The sequence below is a fragment of the Pinus tabuliformis genome, chromosome J (genome assembly GCF_031772625.1).
Source record: "Pinus tabuliformis cultivar Carrire ecotype Pingquan chromosome J, CPIR1, whole genome shotgun sequence".
Classification (NCBI taxonomy): domain Eukaryota; kingdom Viridiplantae; phylum Streptophyta; class Pinopsida; order Pinales; family Pinaceae; genus Pinus; species Pinus tabuliformis.
The window spans coordinates 133,312,689-133,330,745 of NC_142295.1; the positions used below are offsets into that span (position 1 = coordinate 133,312,689).

The following is an 18,057-nucleotide window of genomic DNA, read 5'->3' on the forward strand; positions in this document are numbered from 1 at the left end:
ACCTTGTAGAACCTTCCTGTCCATCAAATGTTAAAAAAGCCAAAACTCAGTCAGAATTTAATCTGAAAGTAGACAGCAGACTGGACTCGCGATGCCCATACTGAATAGCACTGACAGGAAGAGGACTCCTGAGGGATTGAGCAGCAAAGAAGGGAGTATTTTCTTGTGTTGCAAGAGGTAGCAAAATGAGAGTTGTGACTAGACTAACAAGAAAGATTAGAAACAGAATTCTGCAGAGCTTTTTTGACTGATAAGAAGCATTTGCAAGAAAAGAAAATATTGAACAGGGCTCCTTCCACGATCTGATCACACACATGTAGATCTATCACATGCTACAAATTGATTTGCATGCAATCTACAGTAGGCAAGTACGGTTTGGTGCTAAAGAACATTTGTAAGACAAATTTTGAGGTGCCCTTGCCTAAATGTATTTTTGTAAAGCTTAACTATGCTATTTACAAAGCTTCAAATGGACCTTTTCACACCAGTTAATTTGTAAGACAAATTTTGAGGTGCCCTTGCCTAAATGTCTTTTTGTAATGCTTAACTATGCTATTTACAAAGCTTCAAATGGACCTTTTCACAGCAGTTCTTCGTGAAGCTGACAATGCTTTGGAATTGTTGTCGAAGTAATGATACTTAAATAATTTTTGCTAACCAGCTTCAAGCATGTGTTGTTACTGCTGGGAAGTTTTAGGCTTTAGCTTCTTAACTTTGACACCATGTTAGTAATAGATGAGAAACATTAGGATTCAAGATCAACTGATAATTAGCTCCAAACTAACTCACCTAAGTCATGTTCATGTTTTACAACCATGAAGTTCTAAAAAAATTGCCCACGCAAAATGATGCGATAAGGCTCAGCATTGAGTTGGAAAAAATATATAATTTTAAATTTGAATTTAAATGAATTAATGTTAACCTTCAGTGAATTTATTTAACAGTGCATCAAATTCACAGGATTTTGATTTTTGAGGATTAAATTCAGCAAACACGAAGACTTAGGCCCCAAACGTCAGGAAGGAAACTTTGAGATAAAATTGGTATTTGATATATTCAGTAGTCATGGCTGGTGAGATGATGGTTACAAGGCCCATTTATCTAATTAGAATAAAAGAAGTGACCTTTCAGGTCAGCTTATTAATATATTTGATGATGATATTTAATATTGTCAACTAAGTCAATATTAACAATAACAAAGCAATGGGAAGATAAAGATTATACACAAGGACAAGAAGATGACCATGGCAGCGAAGACAACTTTTATGAGATTCCCATGCTGTCCTTCCTTTATTTTAAAAGGAAAAATATGTGAACAGGGAAAAGTTAAAACAGTTAAATGAGGTTTCTGTTAGTGAGAAAGGAACGACAGCATGGGAAGCAAATCAGGATTCATCTGTGTCAGAATTGGATGCCAACCTTGATTCTCAACCACCTCAGAATGCAAATTTAGAACCACAGTTGCATATAAGGCCTTCAGGAAGATATACAATATTCACCTCAAACAGAGGAGACTTTCAGTCCGAATCATTGCCAGTACAAGATTCTGAATGGAAGAAATCCCTCAACATATTTTGCCAACAGAGAATTTTGGTTCTTTGCCTCCACAAACTGGAGATTTCAGATTGCAGCCTGTACATGTAGAAGATTTCAGATCACAGCCACTGCAGCCTTCAAAAATGGAAGATACCAACTGGCTCTGATACCATAAACCCAAGGTATCAGAGCCTCTTATGGAAGAAAATGAGAACAATTCTTGTGTTAGAAGAGGAGGTCAAGCCATACGGTAGAGCTTGATCATGAAGATTTCAATCCTAAAATCAGATCCATAATAACATGCATTTAGACAGCAAAGAACTTCTAATGCAATTTTTTGACGATGGTAACCTCACCCATCCAGTGGATGATATTTGCAGACCAAAATTTGATAAAGAAATTTGCAGTACCATGTTTCAAGGAAATAAATCAGATTTTGGCAGCAATGTTGGTATTTTCAGCCTTCTAGTAAGCCCAACCATTGCAGATCTTATGGGGAGAATAGTCGAAAACTTCAAAGTCAAGATTTCAGATCTGACTTTGCAATTTGCAGCCCCTTGTGCGAAGAAGAATTCAGCATTTTCAGCCATCTGGAAAGTGGAAGAGCAGTTGTCGAAAAGAGAAATAAAGAAGAGAAAATTGGTGTTACAAACACATTTATTTCAGATCTAAAATATCATATTGATGACTTGCGATTTTCAGATATGGGTAATGAGAGGGGTTCCACTCTGTAACATACATACATCTGGTGCAATGACCTCAGCTCCAGGTTCCAATCATAATGAAATGTAGGCTCACAAAGAAGAGGAGCTGATAGAGCTGTAGCATCAAAACTGAACAATAGAGAGTCATTGAAGGTCCATATTGTCATTGAGAGTAGAGCTTTGGTTAAAATTTAATTCTGAGATTTTTCTGCTCAATCTTTGACTTAAAAATTAAATTAGCACCCACTTTTGATGATTTAATACAGGAGGCATGTTACAATGCAGCCAGGATAATCATCTACATTTTCATGTACATGCATGCTGTTATAAAGTTGTCTGGATTGTGCTTTCAGTGGCTCATCAACTTAGCACCCACTTTTGATGATTTAATACAGGAGGCATGTTACAATACAGCCAGGATAATCATATACATTTTCATGTACATGCATGCTGTTATAAAGTTGTCTGGATTGTGCTCTCAATGGCTCATCAACTTTAAAATATTCACTCTACTCTACTGTGAGATGAACCAAGCCTGATAGACTGAATTCTGTATCTCAAGTCTCCAGGTCAGTCATCGTTTCCATCAGGTGCCTAATAAATATGTACTGATCTTCTGTAGAGGTGATGTGAGAAGAGTGAAAAAGAACTCCAGGGGGCATTTGACCAATAGTTCTTATAAAACATGTGTTGCCATCCGCACATCTGATATGAAATTGAATGCAAGAAGCGGGCAGGAAAAAGGCATTGGTGCCAACCTTGTTTCAATAAATCCAAAAGGAGTGAAAAAACACCATCCACTGCAACAAGATATCTTGTGGCAACAGTAGTTATAGTACACCATTTTGTCACACAGAAGTGAATTCCTGCCTAATGTTTAGTGGATTGTTTGTTGATAGGTAGTTGTCATTGATGTCAACCCAAGCAACACCAGGAGCTACCACAATGTTCCATGGCAAATTTGACATGGCAAACATGGAATCTTGTGCCAAGATCCTTCTAGATAGATTCTCCTTAACGAGATGTTTCTGTTGATATATGGTACGCCTCATGTTTCCTTCTGGTTTGAGAGAAAATTCAGGTTGAAGATAAAGAACCAGTTTTGTGGGCTAAAACCCCAGGAGTTAGTGACATGACGCCTCCTCCTACAGTTATCAATATATGACATTATTGATCACCGTAATCCCACCAGGTATAAATTTGAATAACTTGAAAATCCAAAGATAGTAAACCAATCATTGACTTCACACTCGAGTAGGACCATATGCACTAAGTCAATCATTGATTCTTTAACATAAATATTTAACTTAAAAGTAATTTAGATGGATATATTATTCTTAAAGTAAAAATTATTTATCTATAAGACCTTCATCATTTTAAAATACGTGAATCCCACATAAATCTTACAATCCTCCTTCCTTAAATTACAAGGCTTATTTAATGTAAAAAATTTAATCCTTAAATTCCTAGTAATGCCTACTCTAATGTCTACCTAATGGAGCCCTTCAACGACTAATTTTTTTTTAAGATTATTTCTTCTCCGAGGATCTACTAAAATGCTCTCCAATGTTCACCTTATGGACCCCTCTTATATCTATAAATATAGAGCCCTTCCTCATCTCTAAATATATGTACTTTCTACGAATAATCTTGTGAGTAGAATGCTGTAATTTTCAGTCACCTCTGAGCATTTAACGCCAAAATCACAGAAGGATTAGGACTGGGTGTTAGTTACTGTTTTGGTACAGGCATCTTGTTTCAAGGACAGCGAAGGATCAGGGCACTCTTCTGGACTTTCTTTGGCATCTTTAGGACAGTTTTGAGGTTCATCTATTGCAGATAATTGGAGCGAAGTTACAGGAGTATTCTTAGGATTCAGACCTGTAATTTTAGGCTTGAAAAGCTGCCACAGAGCTTCAGCATTCATTGACTATTACCTGATAAGATAGAGCGGGTTCAGGGCTTTCAAGAAGAAATGAATTAACAGGGCTGTTCATCTAATTTTCATCCTGTACATGTTTTAGGACTTTGCAAAGGGAACGAAAATTTCAGAACCACCTTTCTAGTGCTCGGATCTGTGGAAGTTTTGAGCCTGTGTACATCTTCTTTTAGTTTGGACTTGTAGTAGAAGTCAAGGTATGTTTTGATTGGTATAATTCTTCTTTTATTTTGAAATTATCTTGAGTTTATTGCTGCAGATAGAGGAGATTACGTGAAGATGCATCCACAGGTCAGTCTATTTATAATTCTCATTGATTTGTATTTGGCATAACTATAGGTACAGGTAGACTTAGTGCTCAAGTTCAGAATTTCGATTTGATTGTCTAAACTTTGGAGGGCTTGTCGCTTATAATCTCTTGCTTTCGTTTCACAAGATTTGCTTAAGAAATATGTCGTAGGCCAATTTGCATACAGTTCAGGGTCATTTTCTTTTGTTTTGGAAGTTGGGATTCGCTTGGGTATTTCTTCCATTGCAGGTGCAAATATTCAGAACAGTGGCAACAAGGTCTACATGAGCATTGAACCTGACATCATAGCACAAAATCCCTTTGAGGCATCTAAAAGGCTTGGTTTCTCAATGCTTCCTATAATATCAGTTGTGTAACCCAGAATTGAAGTTTATGCAGCAAAGAAGTGAAGAGCTATTACAGCTCACAGTGATCTAAGTTGACTTATGCAAAGGATACAGTCACAAGTTGTTGAGGTCTGATAGCAGTCAATAAAGGTCCTCCAAGCATTAAGCAGCAGTGTATCTCATTGTTTCGTGCAGCAAGATTGCTTATCTACAAGGGCAAGGCAAGCAGAGCATCTCAACAGGCATTAGCAGAAAGTTCCTTCATCATTCACTATAGCAAGTTACATCATTAGCATCAAGTGCCAGTTTGTACAGCAGTTATCAAGTTTTGCAAAAATTGTAAAGAGTCTATGTCATTGCCTAGAGTTGAAGAAGGCAAATTTGTTTGTGAAAGGGGCTTTGGTTTGAAGTTGGGACAAGGGTTCTTAGTTTGTCGGGACAAGGGTATAGGTCCTAGTGTGTCAGTTAGTCAAAGAAAATTCATTAAAAATATATCATTGTAACGTGGATCATTGTCCCTGGTACGGGAGTCCACACTTTTATTATTTTGTCTTTATAGGGTGGTAGGGTGGTGCTAGGGCGGTGAATGAAGTTACCCTTAGGTTGGGATCCGTAAATACTTCAGGGTGGTAGGGTTGAGCTAGGGTGAGTTGTGGCTCACTTGGGTGTTGGGGCATCCATTCAGCTGACTGCTGATAAAACCAGGGTGTTGGGACATCCTTCCAGTGGGAGCCGGGGAAGAATGCTTTTCTAGAGTTCTAGGAAGTTGTAGCTTTCTTTTCAGTTGGGGCTGAAGTTTAAAGAACTAGGGTGGTGCTAGGGCGGTGAATGAAGTTACCCTTAGGTTGGGGTCTGTAAATACTTCAGGGTGGTAGCGCTGAGCTAGGGTGAGTTGTGGCTCACTTGGGTGTTGGGGCATCCATTCAGCTGACTGCTGATAAAACCAGGGTGTTGGGACATCCTTCCAGTGGGAGCCGGGGAAGAATGCTTTGCTAGAGTTCTAGGAAGTTGTAGCTTTCTTTTCAGTTGGGGCTGAAGTTTAAAGAACTTATTAGAAAAGCGTTCAGTGGTTTTTGACCCTGAGGGGGTTTTCCACCTAAAAATCTTGTGTCTACTGTCTCTATTTTTGCATTTTTGTTTACTGCTCTTACTGAACAATAATAATAATAACTAAAGATTAACTAATACTCTGAAAAAGATTAATAAAGTTCTAATTGCTAAGAAATACCGAATCACCTCCCCTTCTTAGTATTTCCAACATTGTTGTGGTTGAAATCATAGCTTGTAAACATAATCTAATCATGAAAGTTGAAACAATTGCATTTATGCTAAAAAATCATCAACCCTAATTTGATGTGTGTGTGAAAACCTAATTGGGATAAATCCAATAAGGACCAAAATTACGCCAAGATATATAATATATATGACAACTGTCTACAGTATATAGTTGTTGGTACATTCAATTGAATTTTTGGTGGATTGTCAAGGCAGAAGCCATAGCATGTAACTAATAAAGAAAAACATTAGTATATTATCCTCAAGAGTCATTGCATTAGACTAACAATATACCAATAGTTATGCACTTGGAACTTGTCAAGGCCAGCTTCAAGTTAAAAGGTCCACAACTAATAATTCTGATTGTGAATGCAAGTGCATGCTTGTGATATGACCCAACGCTTATGAGCAGCTACTGTGTTCATTGTTAATCATTTGCATGCATGTAATATAATTCTCAAGCCCCAATAGCAGAATACATTAATTATGTGATAATGTACATTGTACACAATCAATGAGTCTCTGGCACCAACAACTAAAATTGTTTGTTTAGACCCAACAACAATAGCAGTCTAGATCAGAAACCACTAGAACAATAGTAAATACATATATTTATGTTTTTCTATAGTACCTCTTCTTAGAATCAAAACTGAAACTGAATAGTTAATTAAGAAGAAATTCTAAGGCCAATACTTTGACAGAATGCTTATGTGCATCCAGAAATCCTAACTATAAACACAAATTAAAGGTGACATACCCACCAACAATAGCAGTCTGTTTGAGAAACCATAACAATCATTCCTATCATATAATTGAAAATTCTAATGAACACTTTGACAAACTGATTATGCTCATACAGAGCCCCTAAGTCCTAATTATAACAACATACATGAGCCAGTAACTTGGCTCAGATTCAAGCCACAGGTATTAAAAACATAATTGAAACAAATCAGTCACCAAAAACTATATGTAGAGATGCATCTCATGCATTTTCCCTACTTGAAGGAAAGGCTATTTTGATGTAATGATGGCTAGGAGTGTACTCTTTGAAGGGTTGCCAATTGCATCTCTTTTAGAAATTTAAGTATCAGCATTTTCAAAATAGAAAACTAGAAATTAAAAAATATACATAAAAATATAATGAATTGGGCCAGAGTTCAAACCTTGTCTAAGGCCATCTTAGCTGCTGCTTTCTCTGCATCCTTCTTCTTGGTGAAAACCGCAGAAGTTACTGAAAACTCAGGAAGTTCCAAGCGACAACAAAATTTCGTCTGTCTAGGTTGAGGTACAAGCAATTTTGGGGCATCAGCTGCAGGTTCGTCTTGAACAGACTCTATTGTAAATACTGCTCTGGCACCATATTTATTGTTAATTATGGTCTTTGGAGTAGGGGTTGACATCTGGATTCTGGGTATAATCTGCTTGAGGTTTCTGAGACACCTAAGTACATCAACAGTGTAAAAACATTGTAAAAAAATACCCAAATAGAGAAAAGAACTACAAACGCATTGAACAAACAAGATTATCAGCACTAAAATCCTGACAACATTAAAAACACCGATGATAATGGTATTATTGTTGACAGTAGAAGAGTGACAAGTGAAGAACTCATGAAGGAATGGACTAGTTCAGTAAATTTTTTATTAAGAAAACCATAATTGATCTTTCAATGTGCATGATTTCAATTTAAAAAATGCAGAAAAAAATGAATGTTGAATTGAATAAATTTTCATAACTGGTTTGACAAACTTGCTTTTCTCTTGCAGAGCAGAAAACCCACAGAGGCCAGGCTTCCATAATATATGATTCAAGGCAAAAACAATGAAAACAAATTGCAAGCCCTTATCCAATGAATGCACTATTACTTCTATGAGACTATGACACAATTCTGTGTTTTGCTTATCTATTTCCTTCCAAAATCATGAAAAACAAATAGAATAACTGGATGTGGAATAAGTAGAAAAGACCTTTCAAGAGACCTTTAAGCAAAATGTGTTTAAGCTCGTCTTCCACTAAGCTTGAGAAATTATGAAAAAGTTTGGCTTCCACTAAGCTTGAGAAATTATGAGAAAGTGTGGCTTCCACTAAGCTTGAGAAATTATGAGAAATCTTGACTCCCACAAGGCTTGAAAAATTATGAGAAAGCTTGACTTCCACTAAGTTTGAAAAATTATGAGAGCTCAACTTCCACTAAGCTTAAAAAATTATGAGAAAGCTCACCCCTAAATCATGTTATTCGGATGGGATAATTCAGTCTGATCTATATGGACCTATTTGGTCTGCTCTTCGATGAATACAAATCCAAAATCAGTAAAGCAGGGAATGCCAAAACAATCGATGATTGCTTAGATATACAAGGACTGTGAGCAGCTGAATTAATGGGTTTTTACTTGGTTTGAACCAATTATTTGAAGAGATTGCCCCTCGCTGGGTAGTGGAAGTCCCCATCTGCACTCATCCAAATCCCATGGGGTTTTATTTGGTTTGAATCAATTATTTGAAGAGATTGCCCCTCGCTGGGTAGCGGAAGTCCCCATCTGCCCTCATCCAAATCCCATGGGGGGTGACCCTGTCCACCATTGTGCATGGGCAGCATGATCCCTTGGTCAGGTGCCAGCTTAGTTGCAACCAAAAAATTGAATATTTATAAAGCGTTCAAATTCTAAGTGTAATTTTTTTTTATCATTACATGTCATATATTAATTTATATTAAAATGACAAAAAAAAAATTATACTTAAATTTGATCCCTTTCAATACTTGCAAAATCCAAGTTTATGAGAGATTTACATTATTTTAATTCTTTTTACTATTTTTATGTTTATTTTTATTTTGATATCACATAATGTAACATAACTGACATGACAACATGTCCTCATATTAAGTTATAAATCACCTAACCACTCTTGATATAATAAATTATGCAAACCATATTGGTTGATAATTAAGGGTAGACCATTATAAGTGAATTATAAAATAAACAAACAAGAAGTGGTTAATGATTAAATTATACAAACATTTTTGGTTGATAATTAATGCGGGGCCATTATAGGTTCATTGTAAAATAAATAAATAAGTGGTTAAAAATTAATGTAACATTTGGATCTTCTTTGGGAGATGTATTTCCATATTTTTAATATTTGGTTCAAATGGTAAGGGATTGTTTTAGATTGATAATTTTAGGATGGGTTTCTTCATTCATAAAAAATTTTAGTTATTTTTTATAAGAACAGGTATATTTTGTATTAGAAAATGGTTTTAGTTGTACTGGTCAGCCTAATAATAAAAATATCTGATAATTGTTCAAAATTTGAAGATTATTGACTATAGAGACAAAACAATCCTTCATAAAAGAAAATTGGACAACTACTACTAGTATAGATTCTTAAAAATTTCTAATACCAAGTAAAATTTCTAAAAAATTAAGCATTAAGGCATCATGTTTGTAAGCTTCCTCCTGATTCTTTAGGTTGGCAAAAGGTTTTGGTCCACATTCAATATTTCCACATCCTCTTATTGGCGCACATTCACATCCTTACCTCCTCCACTACAAACACAATTGACAACCTAGCATTTGAATTAGCTAAAGTAGTTTTTCTAACCAAACTCAGAACATGTTGAAGAGCAACACGCTCAGCTTGAAGTTCTTCAATTTGTCTCTAACACTTCAACATAACCAAAATTTTGTTTGCTTTCCAACATTCAGTCTGAAAAGATGCAGCATAAGACCTAAGAGAGGATAACTAACCTTTTACAATTTTGCATAGAGAGGGAAGGACCCAGAGGACTTGAGGAAGAACATCAAGAGAAAAGTTTTAGGCCACCAAACCAAAAAACGTCTTGCACCAAAACCAAAGAACTAAACAAGGCTACGCTAAACAGGCCTAGAAGACCACCAAGTAGTGCCAAGAGAATCTGAGCCACATGAACCACAACCAAGAAAACCAACGCCAAGGTCCCACAAAGGCATCTACAAATCCATAAAAGATAACATAATCTAATTCAGAACCCCATTTCAGACCAAGATGGAAAGAAACAAGCAATCACAAGCCTCAAAATCCCAATCTTCAACTCTAAAACCAAATCCATCATCCCACTTACAATAAAACTCAACTTCGAAAGCAATTGATTGAGCTTGCTCCGACATTAAAAGTCGAGTGTGTGAAGGTACTGCATGTGTATTACTCCTTAGTCATTGTGATTCATGGTCAAACCAACCTTGCCAATTAACATGTCATTTGTCTCTCATGCAAGTCTGATTCATTACTTTGGGATAACACTTAAGGTATGGGAAGAATGTATCCCTGTTGTTTTGTTCTTAGAACGCTACAATCCAGTTGAATGACCCAATTGGCCAAATGGTCGACATTTTAATTGAACTCCCTTGGGATATGAAAGTACTCCGCGCTTTCAAATTAGCAGCTTCCTTTCTTATTCTTTTGATAGTTCTTATAAGTTTTCCATCACTCAATGAGGAAGTTGTAAGCATTAATTTGATAAGTAACCTTGAATCCCCAGTTACGTAAGTCTTTTGATATAACTTTTATCAACAATCCTCAACCCCTAGAATAGAGCCAATGCCTCTGCTTGTTCTTTGATTTTCTACTGAGATTTATTCTTGACCTAGATTGTGACTGGGACAACCTATAATTGAGTGCCTCCTCCCAGAGGGTATGTAGAGAAATTTCAAAAGAATCATGATTATGGGTCACTCTCTAACAACTCTTCTATTTAAAGTTTATACTTGGTTATGGTGGAGAGATAATCATGGTACCACTAGCTATAGACTCTTGAATTTGTAAGTTGTCACATATGCAAAACACAACAAACAAAAAGCATTCAAGCCAAGTGGCCACCTATCTATTGCAAGTGTTTTAAGTTAGTCTTCTGTGGAGACTAATGGTAGTCTCACAATGACCTTGGATTATTGTTATATTATTTTTGGGAATGCTGAATGAGATTTTTTCCAATATTTTATGTGTTGAAGATGTAAGTTATGCTAGTCTTCTGTTTAAATATATTCCATTCTATGTTTAATTCAATTTTAATTATATAGTTTTTGTATAGGGTGAGAGGGGAGTGAATATTTGGACAACAGGAGGCTTGTCACACCAATCGATAAGTAATAGTAATTCGGTGTGATGGCATTTGAATTTTGATGTGAGCGAGTTGATAAGGGGCATTGACTATGATAGTTTGACCTCCTTGTCCAAAGCTCTGGCTGCTAATTTACATGTGAATTCAATTCTGTCTTGAGTCTTGACATAAACATGAAGATGGATAAGGTTGCTTTAGAAAATGCCATATTGCTCACTCAAATGTTGAAGATGAAGAAAGGTCATTTATTTTGGAAATATTTCTATATTGTTTCTAAAAATTTTATTCTCTAATGCCAAGAGTAGATTTCATCTAGCTTCATTAAGTGGGGGTATGTTCACTCTTGGAGGGGTCAAGGACAGGATCTGTGTTTTCCTGAAAAAGCTAGGTAAGGGACTATAATTTCTCCTTGCTGGTTGGTTCTTAGCTTGGCCAGAATGCATTAGTGAGTCTGTCTAAAACCTAGGCCAAAGGTATCATTCTCTTTCTCTCAAGGGTGGACTTTTAAAACACACTGCCTTTAGTACTTAGCCATTCAATTTCCTCAGCTGTCACCCGAAAGGATCTTCTCTATGGATAGGAATGATAATCATCTAGAAAAAAATCCTGTTGTAGGAAGAACTAAGACCATCGAAAGAGGTAATCCTAGAGCCATTCAAAGCACAAAAATAATCCATGGAGGCAATTGAGTGCCACCAAAATCAGTTTCCAAACTCTATCAAGGAGAAAGTTGAAAAAATTGGGTGTAGGGTTAGGGAGAAGAGTGGTAACACATCTACTGATAAGCTAGATGAGGAGCTTCTAAACTGGATTCCAAGTACAAGATTCCCCAAAAGTTAACAAAAAAAAAAAAAAAACCATCAAGTTCTTTGGGCTAGTAAGATTATACTAGATAACAAACTCTTTATTTCTCAATTAGTTGAAGAGAAGGGGATGTAGGGCCAAGCAATCATTAATACGCCAGGCTTTTTGGACTGAGAATACAAGGCCTTTATAAAAATTGTTTGGGGGATAGAAATGGTGTTTCGAGGAGCAAGACCAGAAATAGCAAATCCATGTAGCAACCACTTAGCCAACCAAGCCAACAATCTACATCTATATCGATGTTGATACAAAAGGGGGAGATTGACATTATCAATACTAGATTTTAGTGTTTTTGCTTGCATTTTTAGTTTCTTTTTACTGGTTATATCCCTTTAGTTTCTGAGACATTTCTTCGACGGCATAAAAGCATTGTAAAAAGATGCCCAAATAAAGAAAAGAACTGCAAATCCATTGAAAAAACCAATTTATCAGCACGAAAATCCTAACAAGAGTAAAAACACCAGTAATGATGATATTACTGTTATCGGCAGAAAAGTGAGAAGCGAAGAACCCATGAAGGAATGGACTAGTTTAGTTATTGTTTCGTTAAGAAAACCAGAATTGGTATTTTGTTGCGCATGATTTCAATTTGGAAAATGCAGAAAAAAATGAACGCTGAATTTTATAAATTCAGTATAAATTTCATGACCGTTTCCACAAACTTGTTTTTCTCTTCCAGAACAAAAAACCCAGAGAGGCCGAGTTTTTCCATAATATATGATTCAAGGAAAAGCACAGTAAAGAAAAATTGTAAGCCCGCACGCATCCAATGCATTATTACTTGTATGGCACAATTCTGTGTGTTGCTTATCTTTTTCCTTTCAAAATCATGGAAGACAAATAGAGTACCTGGAAATGGAAGAAGCTGAAGAGACCTTTGAGACAAATGTGTTTAAGCTCGGCTTCCACTAAGCTTGAGAATTTATGAGGACGCTCGGGCTTCCCACTATGCCTGAGATATTATGAGAAAGCTCGTGCTGAAAAAGATATTATGAGAAAGCTCGCCCCTAAACCGCTTTTATTCGTATGAACTAATTGGGTCTGCTCTGTGTGGACTAATTTGGTCCGCTCCAGGACGAATACAAAGCCAAAATGAGTAGAGAAGGGACTGCAACCTGGATTGATGATTGTTTACAAGTATAAGTAGTGTGAGCAGCTGAATTAATGGGCTTTTTCTGCGTGGTATGAATTTAAGGATTTTCCTGGAAAAATGTCTTATGGTACAAGGGGTGTTTGACAAGTGGGGGCAGTGGTTCCGACCATTATTAAAAAAAATAATAATAAAATAGAGAAATTAATTAAAAAGAAGGGGGAAAATAAAGAAATTAATTAAAAGAAAAGGAATTTAAGAAATTAGAGATGGTGGTCCAGAGACCGTTATGAATTCCCTAACGTGGCTTCCCTGTATGTGTTTGAATCCATATTTTCTGGTTCAAAAGAGGTGGGTTGAAATTGTGTTATGGTTAAAATAATTAATGATGCCATTATTAAAATAGTTAATTAATTAATACAGTATAAGACCAATAAATTAATAAATTAACGGATTGGTAGAGTAGATCGGCGTAGTTTAAAAATTATGTTTTTTCCCTGGAAAGTTATGGAAATTCTTTTCATAATTTGAAAAAATTTGATTGGAATTTTTGGTAAATCTAAGTAACAGCTATTAAAATTCATAATTTTAGGTGGTTTAGATGTTTTTGATGGTGTTGAATCTATTTCCACTATCAAAAACATGATTCAAACACTTTGTCCAATTCCAACCACTTTTGGCCCTCTGAGCGCCTTTCCGTAAACAACTCTTAAAAATGCTGCAAAATAAATTAAGGTAAAATTTAAATTTCCTGAATGTATATGTAAACCTGTATGTGATATATTAATTTATATTAATAGTAGGCCCCTTTCGATTATAAAACACATAATTACTTTTGTATAATAAATTAAATCATTTTTATTTATTAGTATTTAATATTTTTATTTTTAAATTTATTTTTTATTATAAATAAGTAAATGTAAATAAATTTCAAGGGTTAGTTTAAAGTGGTTTAGAGTTAACCCTAAAGTTGTTGATCACAGTTTTGACTCTCTTAGATTCCTTGGAGGCAAGGTCCTTAATTAAGATTGACGGTTTACTTGATTTACCATCCACTAAATGTGGGAAAGTACTTTGGTTTCTGTGTTTTTATTCACAATGTAAATAATACTAATAACTAACTCTCCATGACTTAATATGATAAATTGTGTAAATTTTATTAGTTGATAATTAATACTAAACTAAATAATTAATACTAAACCATTATAAATTAATTGTAAAATAGATAAATAGTAAACATTGAGATTATGCAAATTTTATTATAGATAATGTAAGGGTTTTATAAGTTTTCAGAGAAATGTAAGGGTTTTATAAGTTAATTATAAAATAAACTAGCTTAGATTTATCTTCACTTTAAATATATCAAATGTCCTATCAAATCTCTCTAGGTGTAAACCTTTTTTCAAATTTTGCACTCAATAAAGAAGTTTGCACCATGAGAGATTTGATCCCTCCCTCTTTGTGCTTGATAGGTCAACTCAAACGGATTGTGGACCTCTTACATTATAATGGATTGCTTTAAATTGATAGCTTAGGGAGGAGTTATATTATATCTTAAATGTGTTCTCATTAGTTCATGGTGATAGTGGAATTTTTTATGTTTTTTACTTGGAGAAACTTTAGTACTTCCCCACATTTGGTGGATGGTAAATCGAGTAAATTGTTCGCACATTTCGTGGATGGTAAACCGAGTACGTTGTTCGCCCCAAGGGAATCGAAGAAAGTCAAACCTATGATTAGCAACAACTAGCAACAATATCAAAGAACTTTGCATCTTACTCTAGACCACTTGAGGTAACCCTTAAGTTAATGTGGAACTTTTATAAGTTAATTGTTAAATAAATAAGTAAAAAATGGTTAATAATTAATGTAACTCAATATCAAAGAACTTTGCATCTTACTCTAGACCACTTGAGGTAACCCTTAAGTTAATGTGGAACTTTTATAAGTTAATTGTTAAATAAATAAGTAAAAAATGGTTAATAATTAATGTAACTTCTGGATATTCTTTCATAAAAGTAGTAGTTTTGGGTTGTTTTAAATTCTTGATTTTGGGAGGAGTTTTTTTTTTTTTTCTAAGTTTTCCCATTAGTTGAAATAAGTTAATTGTAAAATAAATAAAAAAATAAGAAGTGATTATTAATATGTAATTTTTAGATTTTTTTTAATATTTGGTTAAAAATTTTATAATGGGGTGTTAATCAAGGAGGGTGGTGGGTTTGGGATCATGTCTACCATCTCGAGGAGACGTTTGCATTAAATGATTGGGTTGGTGTAGCTGCCCCCATGCATGCATAAACATGTGAGTGAAAATCTTTATTGTCGCCATGGTTCGCGGTATGTAGAGGAGGAAGGAGGGTCGGTAAGTCCGAATGGAGAGCAAAGCTGAGGGGAAATAGCTCGACCTCTCGAAGAAAGTGGTATGGTCTACTAGTTGTGGGAGGAATGTGCTTGTTCACGCTATAAAGCATTGGTGGCTTATGGTGCCTAATGAGAGCTATCTATTCACCCTGAGAGTGGCATCGGGGAGAACCGACTTTAAGGTGATTCTATGTGAAGGTGGTTTGGAGGAAAATTTAGTGGTGATTCTGTGGAGCACAGGTTTTGGGAGAATCCCAGAGAGAATTCAAATCTCTCATTTAGTCGGTTGCAAGTTTTTGGAGGCCCCTTTATCATCTAGCATGTAGGGGGCTTCTTCAGCTCTACATCCTTGGAATCTAGTGGTCGTCATCCTCTGGATAACTCTAAATCCTTTAAATTGTCTTCATAAAGTAAATGTTTGCATTCAAATTACGTTTTGGTTCTAAATGGTTCAAATTCAAATTAAGTTTTCTTGCATGGTTCTACGGTGTTGTGTTAAGTGTAGAGTTTTTTACTAGTTTAAGCAGCTTCAATGTCTGGCTAAGCAAGGTGGCTTTAGGAGTGGTTTTGCTTCATAGTATTAGCTCTGGGACCCTACCCTGCATTGTGTTGGCTTTTCCTTGCATTTTAAATTTCCTTGCATATCTCTGTGTCATCATTCCACCTGGTGATGGACTTCCTTATGCGTTATCTGGTCTTTGTTCCACTGGCATTCCCTCAACTATATCTCGTTGTTTCTCTAGGCTTTTTTTTCCCTCTGCAACCCAAGCTCTAAAAATATGCAAACATGTTTAGGATTCAAGCACTTATATTTGTTAGTCACCATGTAGCGACAAAGAATGAGAGGTCGATGTGGGGGAGGGGGGGGGATGCGACCCTCAGGGGTTTAACCAAGCCCAATGATCCAGGTGGATATTGGTGGCCACCCATCTATTCCACTGGCTCACAACACAATTTTCCTACTTTGGTAGTTTTCTATTTTTGGCCGTTTTGAGGCCCTAAACAACTTTTTTTGGGGAAAAAGGCCAACAACATTTGTGATTTTTATCAATAGTCAAAAATTGTACTCCTTGGATAGGCCTTTCTAACAGGTTATTGTGTGCGCCAAACAAAGATCGTATGCCAAAGTTACGACCTCGACAAGTTGGCGTTCCAACTTATCCAATTGAGACCCATAAGCCTTTAACGCTTCATCTCTTAGGGTTAGGTTTTTGGATGTTTAGGGTTTCTCATTGCTTCTTCATAATAAAAAAGGCCTCATATCCTCATTGTAACATAGTTGAGGAAGGAACATAGATGTCACATCTCTCCTCGGAGATATACTACCACCATTCAAGCCAGATTGCTTACCTTCTACATGTATACAGTTATCATGTTTTCCATTATTAATTGAAGTTGAATTTCATTGCATCTTTGTGTTTGGTTTTTAAATATGTATTTCATTTTGTTCCCTTTGTAAATTCAAATCAGTGGTATAAGAATGGTATTCTCTTTCTTTGTTTTTATATGAATGTCCCCAATGAGGTTGAGGTATAAGGAGTTCAAACTCAAACTACTTGAACCCTTGCAAGATCGTCCTCGCAGACCCCAATGGCCTCCCATGGCAGAAGAAAAGAAAGACAAGTGGGCAAGAGATCCTATCAAACTATTGCTCGAAGAAGCCCTCAGGAAACAAAGAAATGAGATGATGGATAGTTTTTACGAGATCTTTCAGTGGATACCAATAGGTGACAAATTTTCATCCAGTGGCCACTTTGGAGTCACCACCCCTTTTAAGATACAAGTTAATTTTCATATTCATATATTTGAAGGCCAAATAGATTCAGATGCTCTAAACAAATGATTAAATTTGCTAGAAGGATATTTTTCAGTCCATAATTTTTTCTGATAGAGAAAAGGTTACTTTTGCACTCCTTAAGGTTGCCCCCAATGTCAAGGACTAGTGGGAAACTTATTGTGAGAAAAGGGCCACAAAGAAATGCACACTATTTTCAATCACGCCCACTTACAACTCTTTTAGGGATTTTGTTAAGGAACAATATTACCCTGTTGGAAGCTATAAATAAAAGTACATGAGATGGACCACACCATGATACGAAAGGGACCAAGAAGTGCCAGAGTTTACAAACATATTGTATACCTTACGCACCAAGTTGGGTATCGAGGACTCCAAGAGACATATAGTACTCAAGTATTGTGGTTGTTTGTACAAATACATCTAGACATAAATGCAGTTCCTAGGCATCTTCTCACTTGGTGTAACATACCAATATGATGTCAAAATTGAGCAAAAATTTAAACAGAAGAAGCGAGACTTCATATCTGTGAATATTTTACAACATAAGTAGCGCAAGGGCATCCTCAAACTGTAGAACAAAGGACAAATCTAAGATGGACCACCCCAGGACAACCCATAGAAGTTGCAAACAAATAATGGTAATGGTAAGACAAAGAAACACACGGGAAAGTGGTGTGAGTTCCACAAGAGCCCCATTCATAACAAGCAAATGAATGTCATGCAAAGCAGTCTTTGGTGGCCAAGCTAAAAGCTTCGGAG

The 18,057-nt window shown here is 35.9% G+C and overlaps 1 protein-coding gene across 1 annotated transcript in view; it reads right to left on the reverse strand.

Moving 5' to 3' along the window:
* The window catches only part of HEN1 (double-stranded RNA binding protein-related / DsRBD protein-like protein), a 34,613-nt gene extending 21,350 nt beyond the window's left edge, over window positions 1-13,263 (reverse strand). The window contains 2 exon segments of the mRNA XM_089377360.1: window positions 7,254-7,530; window positions 12,899-13,263. Of these exon segments, the coding sequence (XP_089233486.1) occupies window positions 7,254-7,490 (237 nt within the window). The 5' untranslated portion in view covers window positions 7,491-7,530; window positions 12,899-13,263.
* Window positions 13,264-18,057: the final 4,794 nt, after the last annotated feature.